Below are 12774 nucleotides of genomic sequence, written 5' to 3'. Positions count from 1 at the left end.
TGGGGTCTGGAAGAGAATGGAGAGTGCATTCCATTTCAGAAGGCTGGGGTCAACCAGAGAAGGAGCCCTGGAGGCAGCTGCGCAGGCAAGTCTGGAGCCCAGGAAGAGACCTGGGCTGGACTCTGGGACCTGGAGTCCGGGTGGAATGTGTGGTAGCAACTGTTTTCATCCGCCTGGCACATTCACCCTCCTCTTGCTTTTACATAAAACGCCAACCCACTCCAGAGCTTGGGGATCTGACCCTCACTTTCAATCCCAAAGGTGAGCAAGAGACTCAGGCCAGGCCTACATCATAGCGATCAGTTTAAAAATGGGCCCTATCACAGAAAACATGAATAGACACTTCTCTAAAGAAGACATCCGGATGGCCAACAGGCACATGAAAAGATGCTCAACGTCGCTCCTCATCAGGGAAATACAAATCAAAACCACACTCAGGTATCACCTCACGCCAGTCAGAGTGGCCAAAGTGAACAAATCAGGACACTATAGATGCTGGAGGGGATGTGGAGAAATGGGAACCCTCTTGCACTGTTGGTGGGAATGCAAACTGGTGCAGCCACTCTGGAAAACAGTGTGGAGGTTCCTCAAAAAATTAAAAATAGACCTACCTTATGACCCAGAAGTAGCACTGCTAGGAATTTACCCAAGGGATACAGGAGTACTGATGCATAGGGCCACTTGTACCCCAATGTTGATAGCAGCACTTTCAACAATAGCCAAATTATGGAAAGAGCCTAAATGTCCATCAACTGATGAATGAATAAAGCAATTGTGGTTTATATACACAATGGAGTACTACGTGGCAATGAGAAAGAACGAAATATGGCCCTTTGTAGCAACATGGATGGAACTGGAGAGTGTGATGCTAAGTGAAATAAGCCATACAGAGAAAGACAGATACCATATGCTTTCACTCTTTGGTGGATCCTGAGAAACTTAACAGAAACCCATGGGGGAGGGGAAGGGAAAAAAACAAACAAACAAAGAGGTTAGAGTGGGAGAGAGCCAAAGCATAAGAGACTCTTAAAAACTGAGAACAAACTGAGGGTTGATGGGGGATGGGAGGGAGGGGAGGATAGGTGATGGGTATTGAAGAGGGCATCTTTTGGGATGAGCACTGGGTGTTGTATGGAAACCAATCTGACAATAAATTTCATATATTAAAAAAAATAAAAAATAAAAATAAAAATGGGCCCTATCAGAGCCCTCTCCAGAATGCTAGCAGAAACCACCCAGAAAGAACTGCTCTCCATTTCTGATTGCCACTGTGGAAGAAGACAAATTAAGCAGGGGTTGCCGGTGGCCCCCACATGGGGAAGGCCATGTTGAGATAAACACAAAGAGTGACAAAACTGAAAGGCAGAGAGCATGTGCTGAAACAAGCCCTGAGCCCCTGGATCCAGCCATGCCTGAATTCCTCAGGACCCCATAGATAATTGGGCCCATGACCTCCCTTGTTTATTTCATTCATTGTAAGTCAGTTTTCTGTCATGTAAACTGAATGAATCTTAAAACAACAAGGAGCCAAGAAGCCATGGAGGAGGTTGAGACTACTCTGGGACAGCTGTGTAGATTGCCAAGAGCAGGGGCCAAACAGGTGCCTCTGCTGTTCTGACCTGAGGAACCCCAAGACCCAGGGAACTTGGAATGTCCCACAGCCCCTCTGTGGTGTTCCTGAGATCTTCTCACTGCCCTCCCCCACCAGGCAGTGCCAAGGTAGGGTGGGAGGGAGGAAGACCTTACAAGGGACAGCTGCAAGTCCTAGGCACCCTCACCCCAGCCCCACAGCCCGAGCCTGCCACACCTGCCTGCCCGACCCTAGCATCTGAGCCAGCTGGAATGAAACTCATCTTGGTCCCTTGAGCCAGCAAATGACTTTTCTCTGTAGACCTTGGTGACACGTAAAAAGACTGGACAGGGGCGCCCGGGTGGCTCAGTCGGTGAAGCGTCCCACTTCCGCTCAGGTCGCGATCTCACAGTTCGTGGGTTCGAGCCCCACATCGGGCTCTGTGCTGACAGCATGGAACCCACTTCAAACCCTCCATCCCCCTCTCTCTGCCCCACCCCCATGCTCACACACACATGTGTGCATTCTCTCCCTCTCTCAAAAATAAATAAATGTAAAAAAAAAAAAAAAAAAAAGACTGGACAGAGTTGGCTCCTGGCCAGGCTGCCATCCTGGCCAGGAGCCCCAGCCCACCAGGCAGAAGTCCTTGGGCTTCTCTCAACCTTGGCCATATGATGAGGGCTCTGCCTAGCAGAATCATGGGGACTCATACTGAGCTCCCACATTAGGATATACACTGCCCCCCTGGTCAGACCTCAGGATGGGACCAGACCTCAGAGACCAGACCCTTCCCACTGCCTAGCCCATGAAGACTTCCACCCACTGGCCCTGTCAGGCCCTATCTGGCCAGAGAGGTCCCCAGAGCTGCACTGAGGTGGGAGGCAGAGGTGGCGCGGGGTGCTTCGGTCCTACTGGAGTCCCCGCTGCCATCACCCAGCTGTGAAGACTGAGGCAACCTGCCAGGGGCTGCAGGCTGGAGCGGGTGAGCAGTGTGTCAGCCACCAGGACTGCTCCCTGCTCCCACAAACAACAGGCAACGCCCCTGACTGAGAAGGTCTCCAAGAGTCAAAACAGGAAAGGTAAGGACTGTTTTCAAGAAATGCATTTCTTCCTTTTTATTCTTTTTTGTTGGCATGCAAAAAAAAAAGGCAATAAAATGTAGTTGGCGTCGTCTTTGAATCAGAAGCAAGGTTTCAGCATTTGGAGGTTCAGTTCATTCATCTGTAGAATGGGGATATCAGGGATAGACCACAGGATAGTGCGAGGATTGAACAGGGTGATATCAGGTGCTCAGCAGGGAGCCTGGCACATAGTAGAGGCACAAAAAACTACGAGTTACTATTATTTTTATGCCAACAGCCTTCTCGTTGTTGTTGCTGTATTTTTGAGGAGGGGAGCGGGGCAGAGGGAGAGAGAGAGAGAAAAAAAATCTTAAGCAGGCTCCACTCTCAGCACAGAACCTGACAGGGGACTCGATCTCACAACCTTGAAGTCATGACCTGGGCCAAAATAAAGAGTCGGACGTTTAACTGACTGAGACACCAGGTGCCCCTTATTGGGTTTTTGATGAGCATATAAGAATGATGTGAAATTAGCATACCTATCACGTGGCCCGAGAGGTAGTAGAAAACTATAGCAACGCGACATGCAAGAATCCTTCATTAAGCGTAATTTTCTTATGCATTGTGAAAAGACAAACTTTACCCTTTCCCTGTGCATATCATGAACAATTTCTGTCTAGTGGCTGTAAAAAAAAAAAAAAAAAAGACAACCTGGAAACTCTACATTTCCCAGCCTCTCTGGAAATAAAGTGCCCGGCATGCCTTACAAAGCATGTCTTCATGTGGCATCTCTTGAGTCTGCACCTCTACCTGACTCCAGAAAGATCTACATCTTGGCAGGCCCAGAATCCCAATCTCATGGTAACTGAGGAAACAGCACCTCTTCCGGTCTCCATTTCTGGGGTTCTCCCAAGAGCATTAGACTCCAGGCTAGCCAGAGTCATACCCAGGACTCAGCCAGAAATAATCAGAAAAAGATGTCAGTCAGGCACTGCTGGGCCCCTGGAAAGACGGGGGCACCACAGAAGAACTGCACCTGACAACAAAGCTAACACATAGAAGACAGAGACAGGAGACAAGTGCACCTGGATTCAGCCATGCCTGAAGATTTACCATTCTGTGAGCTAATAACTTCCCTTTTTTTGTTTGTTTAAACTAATTTAACTTAAGCTGTCACTTGTAACTGAAAAGATCCTGACAAATATGGTGAATTAAGAATCCCCTCGATTAGGAGACTCCTGTCCACAGAAAACAAAGCTACTGCCACTGTGCCTTCCTTTAAAGCAGAGAAACAAACTCAGGGCCAGGCAAGTAGATGAGCAACTGTGTGTCCCTGGCCAGGAGCAGGACATTAGGCCTGAAAGGGCTTGTGGCTCTTGGGAAAGGCATGTCCCATCTAAATGTAAGCTCTAAGACCACAGCTGCCCGCTGGGACCCTGCTCTGTGGTTTCTCTTCACGTCTTCTAGGAAGACTAGTTCCAAATGTTCTGCAAAGAAGGGGTTCCATGGTCCCATCTGCGTAGAACATGATGGATTACACAGAGCACAAGACATTTCCTTTTTTTTTTTTTTTTAAGTAGGCTCCACGCCCAGCATGGAGTCCAACTCAGGGTTTGAAATCACAACCCTGAGATCAAGACCTGACCTGAGATCAAGAGCCGGACACTTAACCGACAGAGCCACCAAGGAGTCCTGAGAAGACTTCTTCATTACAGAACTTCTCAGAGATCCCGATGGACTCCCTGAATCTCACAAGCTAAATGCAAGGTACAGCACTGCCCACACCAGTTTGTCAGCTGAACCCCATTTGCTAGAGGCAACGTGTAGTACAATCTGCAGAACTCTCTTGCAGAAAGGGGGCTATTGAGCCTGGCTTCTCAAAGGGCAAGCCGAGGCCCAGGAGCATTAGCCTCAGAGCTTATGAGAAATGCAGAACTTCAGGCCCCACCACAGATGTGATGAACCTGCATTTTAACCAGGTCCCTGGGGATTTGCACACACACCACAGCCTGACATACCTGCTTCGTGTGTTGTGTTATCTATGAAGGAAGAGCAAAAGCTGAGGAGAAAGGTGGCCTGTGTGGTACGGGGGTTAAGGGCCTGGGTTTCTGGGTGAGTGAGATGCATTTATCCATATAAGGCCCATTGGGAGGGGATGCACAGGTATTGCCTATCTCAGTGTCTTGGGAGCGCTGTGGCAAAAGTAGCTGGAGGGAACCAGGCCAGAATCCTACCTATGTGGTCTTGAGCAAGTGGCTCATCCTCCTAGAGCCTCCCTGCCTATCTGCAAACCAGGGATGAGGATCCCTCCCCTGCAGGACAGCTGTGGAGACCACGGCTTTGCATGATGTATAAAGCCCCAGGCCTATATCACTGATGCAGAGAGGCTTCAAAGGTTAAGGAATTAATTGTTATAAAATGAGAAGAGGCACACATGCCAAAACAAAAGGAAGGAGGGAAGGAAAGAAGGAAAGGAGGGAGGGAGGAAGGGAGGGAGGGAGGAAGGAAGGAAAGAAGGAAGGAAGGAAGGAAGGAAGGAAGGAAAAGGAAGGAAGGAAGGAAGGAAGGAAGGAAGGAAGGAAGGAAGGAAGGGGAAAAGAAAAGAAAAAAGAAAAATAGTAAAAAACTAATATTGATGCCCTACCGTCTCTAGGCTGAAGGAAGGAAGGAAGGAAGGAAAGAAGGAAGGAAGGGAGGGAGGGAGGGAGGGAGGGAGGGAGGAAGGAAGGAAGGAAGGAAGGGGAAGAGAACAGAAAAAAGAAAAATAGTAAAAAACTAATATTGATGCCCTACCGTCTCTAGGCCGAAGGAAGGAAGGAAGGAAAGAAGGAAGGAAGGAAGGAAGAAAGAATAGAAGAAAAAAAAGAAAAACAAAGAAATTTAAAGAACTAAAATTGATGCCCCACTATCTCAAGGCCATTTTTCACTGACAGTATTCAAGGCCCCTGAGGCAAGGCCCAGCCAGTCTTCCAAGTCCAACTCTTTCCTGCTCCATCTTGTACGTGTGCAGGCGTGTGTCCAGTACATGTGACATCTCACTCACCATGTCTGTCCTGACCCGGCCAACGCATACCTGGTACCTCTGCACGTCTTCTTCCCTCTTCTGAGATTGCCAACATGCACCTTTGCCTATTGGCAACTCTTTCTTCAAATAGCCCCCAGGAGATCACTGTCAAAGGCAGGGACGGGGTACTGCTCAGCCCCTCAACCCAGGTGGGCACCGGGCGAGGAACACCTCTGACTGGCACAGTGGACAAACACACTAGGAGGTTCTGGCTAAACAAATGAATCACCAAATGACAGACGAATGAGTGATATAGTGACACAGACTCCCTGAAGTGCTGTCCTTCAGGAATTAATCAGTACACAGGAGCTGGCCCACCTACAGACTGCATCCATGTCAACTCCCCCAACCCCTGGAGTCCCCAGCACCGATTTCCTTTGATTTAGGAAATTCACCTGCAGCACGAAATGAGACACACCTACGAGGCCCGGGACGTCCTCGGACATACAAAGGGCCGCACCAGGATAACCCAATTCCTCCAAGGACATTTATAGTTGTTTGCAATATGCCTGGGTTCTAATGAAATCCAGCCAAAGGCAGTGATTTTCCGAAGCAACAAGTGACATTTCCTGTGTCTCCATAAAAAGAACACCAGCGGTTGTGGGGCACTGGTGTCATTGCTGGCTCTGCAGGCAGGCAGGACGAGCCTGAGGACAGGGGGACTTGGGGGCCAGCAGCACTGGGAGGGCGGCCACTTGCTCAGAACGGGAGTGTCCTGAGCAGCACTTACAGCAGAAGCCACGGTGGGCGGCTTCAGATGTCTGGCCAGCACCGCCAGCCTGACCACCGCACACCCAATCCAAAATAGAAAACTGCAGTGGCTTCTGCCCGTGCCAGGCCCCGGGGCGGCCGGACAGAGCACCGCCAATGTCAGCCTCCTCCCTGAGCATCGATCCAGGCTTCCTCTGAGGCCCCCTGATGCCAAGCCATGGTCCCTCTGGGGCCCCTGAAAACAGGAAAACTTCCCAGGGCTCCAGTCGCACTGGGTGGCCCAAAAAGTCCCAGGAGGGGACTGGGCCTCTCTCCTGTCCTTCAGAGGCTACCCGTGGGCACCAGAGCCTGTATTTCCAAATGCTCCCCTTGGCTCAAAATAGAGAGAGAAAACCGACTTTTCAAATTACCAGCTGGAGTTCAACAGGAAACCACAGCATAAAAATCAGTGGCTCCCGGTCAGCCAGGGGGCAGAGGAATAACCGGGCATTTCAGCACCACTCCCCGCTCCCTGGGTAGCACAGAAGCAAGCAGACTGACCGCCAACCCACGTGCCCCCTTGCACACATACCCCACATTCTCAAATGCACGGGGATGCACAGATACCCTGACACCCAAATGAGCAGAAACCTACAGATACGCTCACGCACAAGACACATATTCACGCAGGTGCACAGGTACCCAGACGCGAGTGCACACCAACATTCCAAGACACATGTGCAGATTCACACACTCCCAGAGATGTACACACACTTGGCTACGATAGGAAGACCTGGGGCCCAGCACGCATAAGGGACACCACACTCTTCTGCTTGATCAGAGCTTTAGAGACCCTGACCCACTGCCTAAATCACCCGCTCTCGGGCCGGTCAAAATAACTTGCTTTCCCGCCAACCACTTCAGTCAGTGCCCCGTGGTCCCTGCACACAGGGGTACAGAGGAGGTCCTCAGTGCAGGCCTTGGACTCACAGGTAACCAGCCTCCAATTCCCAGGCAAGGGCCTTGGACAGAAAGGAGCGAGAGAAGTGAGTACTCACGAGCCCGTCGCAGTTGCTGAGCGCCACGGAGGAGGCTTCAGCCAGGCCCGCCACGTCTCCGACATAGAGGCACGTCCCGAGCAGGGGCTCCACGCGGGTGGCGCCCGACTCGCTTTGCCACTCCACCGTGGCCCCGGGCGCCACGAGGCGGGCATTGGGCCGCAGCCGCAGGTGCAGGTCTCGGCCGAAAACTGTGACATTGTAGAAGAGGCGGCCGCCGGGGTCCTCCTCGTTGCCTCCAGGTAAGCCCGGGGTCTGGTCAGGGGCGGCCCTGCGGGCGCGTACCCCAGCCTGGGCAGACGCCGCCGACACCACGTGGGACACCAAGCGGCCCTGGGCGTCAGTGCGCACCGGCACCGCCAGGATGCGCTCCGCTCCGTGCCCCAGGGGCCCTCCTGCAACGGGAAGGGGCGTCAGACCCGCCAGAGCCTCGCCGCGAAACCCCGCATCCCTCCACAACCCCGCCGCCGCCACCACTGCGAACAGGGAAGGGCATTCTGCCAAACAACCCCCAGAAACTAACCTTCACCTCCCCGGCCTTCTTCCAACTGGGAAGGGGCGTTAACAGGGACATCACTCCGGAGCCCCGCCGCCCCCAGGCCGTCCCCCTCTGGGACCCTGCCAGCCAAGAGCTCTGCCCCATGCCCGGTTCCGGGTTGGGGCTCCGCGAGCTCCTCACAGTTCCCCTGGGGATGGCCCCGTCAGACTGTTCCCGGTCCCTTGAACCTACCGTCCTTGGCAGGACATGGGGCTGCTCCGAAGCCGTTGCCGGTTGGCCCCCTACCCGTGCGCCTCTACCCCTCCGCGGTCCCCGCCGCCCGGGCGCCCTCACCGCTTGCCTCCGGAGCGGCGAGGACTCGGCTCCCCTCGGCACGCGCGGCCTGTCCTCCGTGTCCAGCTCTCGGTTGGACCAACGCTGGCCCCCCTCCCCGCGCGCCCGAGGGCAGGGAGGGGTGGAGCAGGGTCCCTCGGATCTTCAGGGATTCCCTCCAGGGAGCCCCATCAGTCCTCAGGGCCCAAGGCGGCGAGCTCAGCACCCGGCTCCTCCCGAGCGTCCCCGGACGCGAGCCCCGGAGCAGCCTCGCCCTGGCTCCCCAGGACCCGCTGGGGCTAGCGCTGCGCTCTCTGCCGCGGGGCTTTCCCGGTCCTCCATCTCCACGCTCCGCGTCTCGGGAGCCGCGAACGCTCCGAGGCTCCCCCCGGCCCGAGGCGCTCCGGTGCGCCGCGGGGCGCCCCCTGCGCGACCAACCCGGCCCCGAAGTTGGCCAACTTGGCCCCGGGCGGGGTGCGCAGAGTTTGCCCAAGTCGGGCTGGACGACGCCTGGGGAGGGGGCGGCGGGGCACGCGGGGCGGGGCCCGGCCGACCGGGGTCGTGGAGCTCGGGGGCCCGGCCGCACCTACCTGGGGGGTCGGCGGCGGCGGCGGCGAGCCGGGCGTCCGCGGGCGGCGGCGGCAGCAGGAGCGGCGGCAGCAGCAGCAGCAGCAGCAGCGCGGGGCAGAGCAGGCGGTGAGCGGCTCCCGCCGGCGGATCCATGGCAGCCGGACCGCAGCCGGGGCCCCGCACTCGCTGCCGGCGCGAAAGTTCCCCGCGCGCCGCCCAGCCCACATCTGGGGGCAGCTGGAGCCGCCCGCAGCTGCAGCACCGCAGGGCGCGGGGCGGAGGAGGCGAGGCGCGGAGGGGAGGGCGGGGGAGCGCGGAGGGGAGGCGGGGAGAGGGAAGGAGCGAGTGAGCGAGGGAGGCGGGAGGGAGGAGAAGGCGAGCGAGGGGGAGGGCGGGGACGGCGGGCGCCTCAGCCTGCGGTGACCCGGCGCTTCTTGGCGCGGCCGCCGCCGCCGCCGCCGCCACCGCCGCCGCCGCCGCCCGCTCCCCTCCTCGCGCCGCCGCCGCGGCGGTTCCCGGCTCGTAGCGAAGCAGAGACGCCCCGAGGCGGCGGCAGAGAAGCGCGGCTGGCCGGGCCGGGCGGGGGGGGTGGGGTGGGGGGAGCCCCGCCACCGGCCACCATCGGACGCGCCCCGCGCCCTCGCGGCGCACAACCTCGGAGGAGCGGCGCCCAACCTCGGAGGAGCGGCTCCCGCCCGAGCATCTCCACCCAGAGAGTCCTTGGGGCGCCCGGGTCCCGCCCGTCAGCCTTGGGGCTCAAAGGGCCGCCTCACACTCTCTGGGAGCCCTGGGGCAGGACCGGGCGTAGGAATGGGACGGGGTTGGGGAGGCTTGAGATGGAAACACCAGAGGCTGGAAGATGCTTTCAATAGGAGGGTGCGTGCACTGCAGGGGCTATCCCAAATATAAACTTTTACCCTTACGGAGAGATGCAAGGTTTCTTAGACCCCAACTCCTCTCTGCCTGAAGTTCCTGTCCCTCTCTGCCTCCTCAACCCTCTGTTGCAACCTCTGAATACAGCCTTCTCCACCCAAGCCTGTGCCTGCCTCCCAGAGCTCAGTCAGGTTGCTGCCCTCATTTGCTCCGCCTCCACCAGCCTCCTGGCCTTTGGCCTTTGCACTCCCAGGCCTGCCTAAAATAGCCTCTCTACACTCTACCCACCCTTTCCAACTCAGCACCCGAGGCATCCCTCTCCATTCTGGAGCAAGTTTGTCAAAGCCCATCCCCAGGTAGAATCCCCACCTCTCCAGTACAGTGCTCCCACTGCCTGAAGTCACTCTCCTACCAGGCCTGCTGTCCCCCAGCACAGTGACCTTCCCTCCCTAGGTCCCACCTGGAAACCCCCTCCTAGGCATGTCTCTTTGGGGACATCTCTGCTATGTGAGCCCAGACTTCTGCCTCACTTCCCTGGATGGTGGACACCTTTTGGGTTTTCTCATTCACCTGCCCCAGACCAATGTGGTCAGGGCTTTGGGGCTGGCCTTGGTCAGGCAGGGTCTGATGACTCAGGGCCCTCCTGCCGGCCAGGAGGGCCCGGTCTTATGGAGAAACACATGACTTGCACAACTTGTTCTAGCTGTGATTTTGCATCCTCGGTTCCGTCATCTTCAGGATCTGGGTGTGAGGGCTCTGCAGCTTGATGGCCATCTTCACCTGGAATCTTCCCTCTGTGTTGCCTGAGGGTGCCCAAGACAGGATCCAGCCCCCAGACATAGTGAACATTTGTTGTCAATGCTAAAAATAGTGAAATTTCACATAAGAATTTAGATTTCAGTTTTTCTTGAGAAATTGGAAAGTGTGGCCACACCGGGCCTGCATTTCTGCTTATCAACCATGAAATGGAGCATCTGCCCTGCAGTTCACTACAGGTCTTCTTCCCCCACCCCAGCAGGCATCCACTTTTGTCATCTCTGATGACATACCTGGTTCCAGAGAAAGTGGATGGTGATCAGTGTATGGGAAGAGAGATGGCTTCAGAGCCAGGCATCTTGGAGGACTTCCTGCAAGAAGTGGCATGGGTTGAATCCCGAAGGTTGAGGGAGCTGGGCAGCCCAGACCGGTGTCTATCTAGGTGCTGTCTTGAAACTCATGACACTCTTCCACTCATTCCTCCTGTGGTTATCTGTGTTTTCCTCCTCCTCAAAAGACGGATAAGACCCAACCAGCAGCCTCACCTACTTCAAGGGTCATGTTCTACTGTCTCAGTCACTTCTCTGCCAGGTCTATTATTGTTACCATAATCCCCCCACCATCCCCACAGTTATTTCTTCGTACAGTACTTAACCACGTACTTGTACTTAAGGTTTTAAAGGATACTTTAAATCACCACTATAAATGGAAAGGCCAACATCTTACCATAATGCAAAGATAACTGCCAAAAATAAATAAAATCAAGCCCCCCCCCAAAAAAAAATATTGTCAAATTCTAGATACGATTGCCTGCAAAAGGCGCTGAGGCCAAAGCTGACTGGCAAGTGTGGGGAAAGTGGTGAGACAGACTAGCAGAAGCAGAGACCTTTCCCTTGATGCCATCAGAAGAGCAGAATTGAAAATGGATGGCTCTCTCACTTTGCGAAGTGCTATTTTCAGACAGGGCCACCTAACTACATTATCTGGCACCACTTTGAAATACCAGCAGTAGGCTACACCTCGGAAAGAGGGTTTGTCTCCCCGTCACTCGTGAATGAGCCCTGGCGGCTGCTCCTTCCCACGTCGCCTCTGGCCTCCTGGGGCCTCACCCAGACATGAGTGGGAGGCAGATCACTGCCCATGACCAGCCCTTTCTTCACTCCCCACCGTGATATCCCACAAGGCTGAGCAGATGAATCAGGCACATGTGCATTGCAATTTCCTATTGAGTCCTTCATGTAGGGGGCCCCGTGTTGACTTGTCCTAGTTCCCTGATCACCTGTCCGCAGCTCAAAAAAAAAAAAAAAAAAAAAAAAGAGGCACCTCCCTACATCTTCAAATTTTCATGGTTTCAGATCTCTCCTCTTCCTCTTCTGGAAAGTACTGGCCTACCCCTGGGGCTTGCCTCACCCTCTGGTCCCCACTTCTTTTCTGTCAGATGAGAAGTGGGACACAGAATTCCCTCATGGTACTTTGTTCAGGTAGACTCATTCAGTCTAGATCCCAAAGACACAAAACCAAGGACCACGGGGTCAACTCAACTGGAACACTTAGTTAGTGTGGGTCACATGTGTTTGGTTTTAGCTGGACTCAAATGTCTTTAGATCTGGCTTGTGCTCTCCTGCTGGATACAGTCCCCACCACTACCACTGTCCTATGGCTCACAGTTGTTACCAACTGATCCCTGAAGGGCTGGACTTGGAACCCTGATCTAGAATAGCCCCAGAGAGGGATGAGGGCAATTCAGGGTGATCTCGGGCCCTCCAACCCTCTTAAAATCTTCCCAAGGGGGGCACCTGGGTGGCTCAGTCATTTGAGCATCTAACTTCAGCTTAGGTCATGATCTTGTGGTTCATGAGTTCAAGCCCCACGTGGGGCTCACCGCTGTCACCTGTCAGGGCAGAACCCACTTCAAATCCCCTGTCCCCCTCTCTCTGCACCTCTCCCGCTTGCACTCTCTCAAAAATAAACATTTTTAAAAAATCTTCCCGAAGGATGTGAGAGACAGAAAGAGAGGAGGACCCTTCCTGGTCACCTTGGATGTCACAGACCACTGCACGTGTCTCAGGGCAGAGATGTTAAGAAAGGAGAATGTCTTCCTCGGTGCCTGGCCCAGCTCTGGATGGGATGGGTGCCCTGCCTTATTCTGAAAGCTTGGGGCAGGGCTTCTGGCTCTGTCTCTAGCTTTCAGGCCACATGTGCCAGCACAGACTTCATCAGAGCCATTCCTGTCCCCTGGTGGCCACACAGAAACCAGAAGTTCTTCTTGCCCTTTGACGAGGTCATCATCCTTGGCAGGCCCTGCCCGCACTGCGGGCAAC

General features: G+C 54.9%; 1 protein-coding gene across 1 annotated transcript in view; it reads right to left on the bottom strand.

Annotated features, from left to right (window-relative positions):
- The window catches only part of ADAMTS2 (ADAM metallopeptidase with thrombospondin type 1 motif 2), a 245145-nt gene extending 236037 nt beyond the window's left edge, over positions 1–9108 (bottom strand). Inside the window, exons 1-2 of the mRNA XM_023254116.2 lie at positions 8845–9108; positions 7444–7838 (exon numbers count right to left, since the gene is read on the bottom strand). Coding sequence (XP_023109884.2) covers positions 7444–7838; positions 8845–8977 — 528 coding nt within the window. The 5' untranslated portion in view covers positions 8978–9108. The remainder of the gene's footprint in view (positions 1–7443; positions 7839–8844) is intronic.
- Positions 9109–12774: the final 3666 nt, after the last annotated feature.

The sequence above is a fragment of the Felis catus genome, chromosome A1 (assembly GCF_018350175.1).
Source record: "Felis catus isolate Fca126 chromosome A1, F.catus_Fca126_mat1.0, whole genome shotgun sequence".
NCBI classification, from domain to species: domain Eukaryota; kingdom Metazoa; phylum Chordata; class Mammalia; order Carnivora; family Felidae; genus Felis; species Felis catus.
The sequence above is the reverse complement of the archived record's forward strand: the minus strand, read 5'-3'. Positions and strand labels throughout refer to the sequence as shown.